The sequence below is a fragment of the Asterias rubens genome, chromosome 1 (genome assembly GCF_902459465.1).
Source record: "Asterias rubens chromosome 1, eAstRub1.3, whole genome shotgun sequence".
In the NCBI taxonomy this organism is placed as follows: domain Eukaryota; kingdom Metazoa; phylum Echinodermata; class Asteroidea; order Forcipulatida; family Asteriidae; genus Asterias; species Asterias rubens.
Window position 1 is genome coordinate 33,230,413 of NC_047062.1, and position 4,729 is coordinate 33,235,141.

Below are 4,729 nucleotides of genomic sequence, written 5' to 3' on the forward strand. Positions count from 1 at the left end.
AAATCATAAGGGAAACTGACTGAGTTAAAACTAGGGTTTCAGTAAAGAAGATTTGACTGGTGCGAGACTTGAACCTACTACCTCCGGATCAACGTGCTGCCGTACTCTACCAACTGAGCTATCCAGCTCTATGTTGGCAGTCTCCCTAGTAGTCAATATCTATATGTTAGGGGTGCCAGTCAGAAGCCATTTAACACCCAAGCTTTTGATACAACCTGGGAAGCAGCAGAGGGGATCAGTTTTCCTTGTGGTTTATTACTTGAAGTTTATTAAAAGTGCTAAGCTTCACTTACGGACTTGGTGCTAATGGAACTCAAAAATGAAGCTGTCCCCTTCCTGCCTCAGGCCACCTCAGATGTTTCCGAGGGCAGGGGGGTCTTCCTGGGGGCACTACTCGGGGGCTCCTCGGACTCTTCCTCAGGCTCTTCCTTGGGGCTCTTCCTGGAGGCTCTACTTGGGGCTCTTCCTGGGGCTCCTCCTTTGGGGCTCTCCTTGGGGCTCTTCCTGGGGCTCTCCCTGGGGCTCTTCCTGTGGCACAAAACAAATTAAACAAAAATGTTTCTATTTAATTATTCTCCAAGTTGGAAACCAGCAGCCAGGGGATCAGTTTTCTTTGTGGTTTATTACTTGAAGTTTGATAAAATACAAATCTTTACTTACGAACTTGCTGCTAATGGAACTCAAAAAGGAAGCTGTCCCTATCCTGCTCCAGGCCACCTAAGATGGTTCCAGGGCAGGGGGGCAGTTCCTGGGCAGTTCCTGGGGCTCTTCCTTGGGGCTCTTCCTTGGAGCTCTTCCTTGGGGCTCTTCCAGGGGCGCTTCCTTGGGGCTCTTCCTTGGGGCTCTTCCTTGGCTCTTCCTTGGGGCTCTTCCTTGGGGCTTTTCCTTGGGGCTCTTCCTTGTGGCTCTTCCTTGGGGCTCTTTCTTGGGGCTCTTCCTTGTGGCTCTTCCTTGGGGCTCTTCCTTGGGGCTCTTCCTTGGGGCTCTTCCTGTGGCACATGGGGGTATAAGTTCAACCAACAAAACTAAACAAAAATGTTTACATTCAATTATTCTCTGAGTTAAGCACAATTTGTAAGTTTTGCCTCAAATTTTGCTATAATAGATTATAGTGTGCATTTTCATTGTCCATTGTCCAACGTTTTCAGAGAAACAGTTTATGCAAATTTGTGAAGCAGCAGCCAGGACATCAGTTTTCCTTGTGGTTTGTTACTTGAAGTTTGATACAAGTGCAAATCTTCACTTACGAACTTGCTGCTAATGGAACTCAAAAAGGAAGCTGTCCCTATCCTGCTCCAGGCCACCTAAGATGGTTCTAGGGCAGGGGGGCAGTTCCTGGTGCACTTCCTGGGGCACTTCTTGGGGCTCTTCTTGGGCTCTCCTTGTGGCTCTTCCTGGGGGCTCTTCCTGGGGGCTCTTCCTTGGGGCTCTTCTTGGGCTCTCCTTGTGGCTCTTCCTGGGGGCTCTTCCTGGGGGCTCTTCCTTGGGGCTCTTTCTGTAGCACATGCGGTGTAAGTTCAACCAAAAAAACTTAAACAAAAATGTTTACATTGAATTATTCTCTGAGTTCTATGGATGGGCATTTTTATAAACACTAGAAGTCATTCATAGTTTTGGAACAAATTGCCATTTTTAGTTGAACCAGTTAACTTTCTTCAATCCTATGCAGTTAGTTAGTCAAACACCTACACATTTTCATGATTAAAACATGAACTGTGCAGCTCAGGTTTGTGGATCAAATGAACATTAATTTTTCCTTTCCATTAGTGTAGCATGACAGGTGATTGTTCATTGTAACAAGTTGCCTTTTTACAGGTCAGCAACATGGAAAAAACTGTTTCATATAGCATGTATTCGATGTAGAAAAAATTGCTGTTAGAGGTCAGAATATGTCGTGTGATGCACACACCCAGGGCAACATTATTAGAGCGTTTTCCATGCACTATGTTCCTATGATGGTGTGTGCTAGCTGATCAGTTATTAAAGTTTACAAGTTATGTCAAATTGACACAAACCTGGGGTGCATTTTGGTGGTCACAACCAATAATTGTTTTGGTCTTTGGCCAGTGGTTAATCAATGGCCAATTAAACCTGAACAGTCAATGATTACGATCGCTAATATGCACCCATTTGTCATGCCATCCTCAGCATTCAAGATGTTTCCAAGCTCCACTCATTCATCAAAGAGACCTCCCTCATCAGTCAATTTCATTCACCATCTACCTCCGAGGGAGCTCTTCAGTGGGAAGACGTTGCAATCTTTGAGTCTTACCATCACAGGGAGCAATATCTGTAGGAGAAAAAGAAACATACTCGCCTTCCCAAGACAACTATTAGTAATTGCAAGGACAGAAGTACCAAATGTTACCTTATCTCTTACCAATATTGAACTCTACAAAACAATGAAGTGTCTTGCACTAGTAAGACGAATCTGCTAAAAAAAAGGTGGACAGATGTTGCTTATCTTATTTCTTACAGAAGGTAGGCACGGTTCATGTGCCCGCAAATTGTACCTCTTAATGATTTGCTTTATTATAAAGCTTCCCCCCAATTGTGCCATTTTTTCCTTGCTTGCCCCCTCTCCAAATGAAAATGTCTGGTAATACACTGCTGTTTCATATAAAGACTTGTAAGCATATCAATACTCTTTTTAGAATCAATTTGAAGATTATTGAACATCTCTTCATCTAGGAATGCTTTGCATATTATTTTATCACATGGCTAAAAAAGTTGCATTTCACTGTACTCAGTTGATCACAAAACAAAGGCAACATGGCCATATTCCAAAAAGGGTCTGTAGTCTACATTGGTTCAAATAGTTTTAAAAATAGTCACAATGACATGGCAGTAGAAGTTTCCTGAAAACAGGTGACCAAAATGCATACAACCACTACACACAATCACTGTCCACTTTACGATCACCAACACACCATCACCATCCAGTTCTACTTAATTCCAATGCCAAAAGTTTTCAGTTACAACTACTGCCATGCTAAAGCAAATATCTTATATCATTGGATAAAGTCAATTTATACTGAAAATTGTTGCTGCATTTAACTTGAATATTATTGTTAATTATAAATCTATGTACAAGATAATAAGTTGAACATTGTACAAAGTATCATGATGTACACACATATAAGTCGTACGTAAATAATAAGTCTGACATACGATTTAATAAGTCATACATATCAAACAAATCATATGTATGAAAATTAATCGTATGTGTGAGATAATAAATGATACGTACGAAATGATCAGTTGTACATGATACATGATAAATTGTACACAAGACATCAACCTTGTGTACATATAATAGGTAAACAACTTATATGTATGAGAAATGACTCGTACATATAAGTTTTCATTAAAAGTGTGTAATAGTTAGACAGCAAATAGCAGCTAACTAAAGAGTCATACGTCTGAGCAGTGAGACAGACGTATGAAATAATGAACAACTAATCAGCTTGCACTGTGATTTCAGAGAAACTTTAGTTTTTCAAGTTTGCAGCAATAAGTAATTTGTAACAATTTACTCTACTTTTTTTCTTAATACAGTCCCAAATGGCCACCTTCACCTTTTGATATAGACACTTTTGGTTGAAGTATAACTATTATCTGCTATCTTTTCTTAGATTGTCTTATGTCTAAAATCACTTTTTTGGTTTAAAAAGAGAATGATATTGATTACAAGTCTTTGGTCTAGAATACCCAGTAAGGGAGCGAAAAGCTCACATTAGTGGTTCAAACCCAAGGCAATGTAGATTTAAATGAATGAATTTGCCCTCATCGGATAAGCAAAATACAAACGTCTACATGCTGGTGCGTACCCAAGATTTGGGTTACAATGATGGTAAATGCATGGTATTTTGGCTGGTAACCTATTTTCACTAAGCAAGAGTTTTCCTTCGCTAAGCAAGAGTTTTCCTTCGCTAAGCAAGAGTTTTCCTTCGCTAAGCAAGAGGTTTCCTTCGCTAAGCAAGAGTTTTACTGTGCTGAGCAAGTTTCTGTGCTTATGCTTGTTGAAATTGGGCCCTGCCCATTTTACTTATGGTAAGGCAAGGTTTCACTAAGCACCACTTCCTTGGGTAAGTCCTCAAAACCTCTCATGCCAAAGTGCTGCGGCATAATGAGGTATTGGTTAAATTAAAAACATATTCAAAAGAAAATATGTTTTCTTTCGCTTCTATTTTACCTTCAACAGCTGAATATTACATCCTTCTTAAGGCAGGTTTCACCAACATCAGGTTCACAGAGCACCACCTCGTTGAAAAAATGAAATCATCTCAGTTGCAGGTCTACATCAAGTATAAAACTGCTGTAGAATAATAAAGTACTGTTAATGGGATTTTTAAATAATTCTTTCAATATGGCAATAGATGACCTTGTGCTGGTGAGAAAAGATTACATAAAGCCCCACAGGCAAAATTTGAGTACCATTTCTGCTCATCTTACCACCCCAAAAGTCCAGAAGACATTGCAATCTTTTGAGTCAATTACCATCGCAGGGAGCAATATCTGTAAGAGAAAAAAAAACATACTCGCCTTCCCAAGACAACTATTAGTAATTGAAAGGACAGAAGTAACAAATGAAAAAATAAATGGAATGAAAACATACACAACTGAATGCCCCACCATCTTGCGTGTCACTTTTCTTGCGGACACTTAAAGAGGAAGAACGACGGAGAGTTCAGTTGCTGATTTTTGAGCCGGCATCTAAAGATGAAGA

The 4,729-nt window shown here is 40.2% G+C and overlaps 1 protein-coding gene across 1 annotated transcript; it reads right to left on the minus strand.

Moving 5' to 3' along the window:
* Window positions 1-341: 341 nt before the first annotated feature.
* On the minus strand, window positions 342-1,000 carry LOC117295739 (uncharacterized protein DKFZp434B061-like). Its single transcript, XM_033778502.1, has 2 exons — window positions 681-1,000; window positions 342-528 (listed from the first exon to the last, which is right to left on the minus strand). Exons 1-2 carry the CDS (start codon window positions 998-1,000, stop codon window positions 342-344), a joined length of 507 nt encoding a protein of 168 aa, XP_033634393.1.
* Window positions 1,001-4,729: the final 3,729 nt, after the last annotated feature.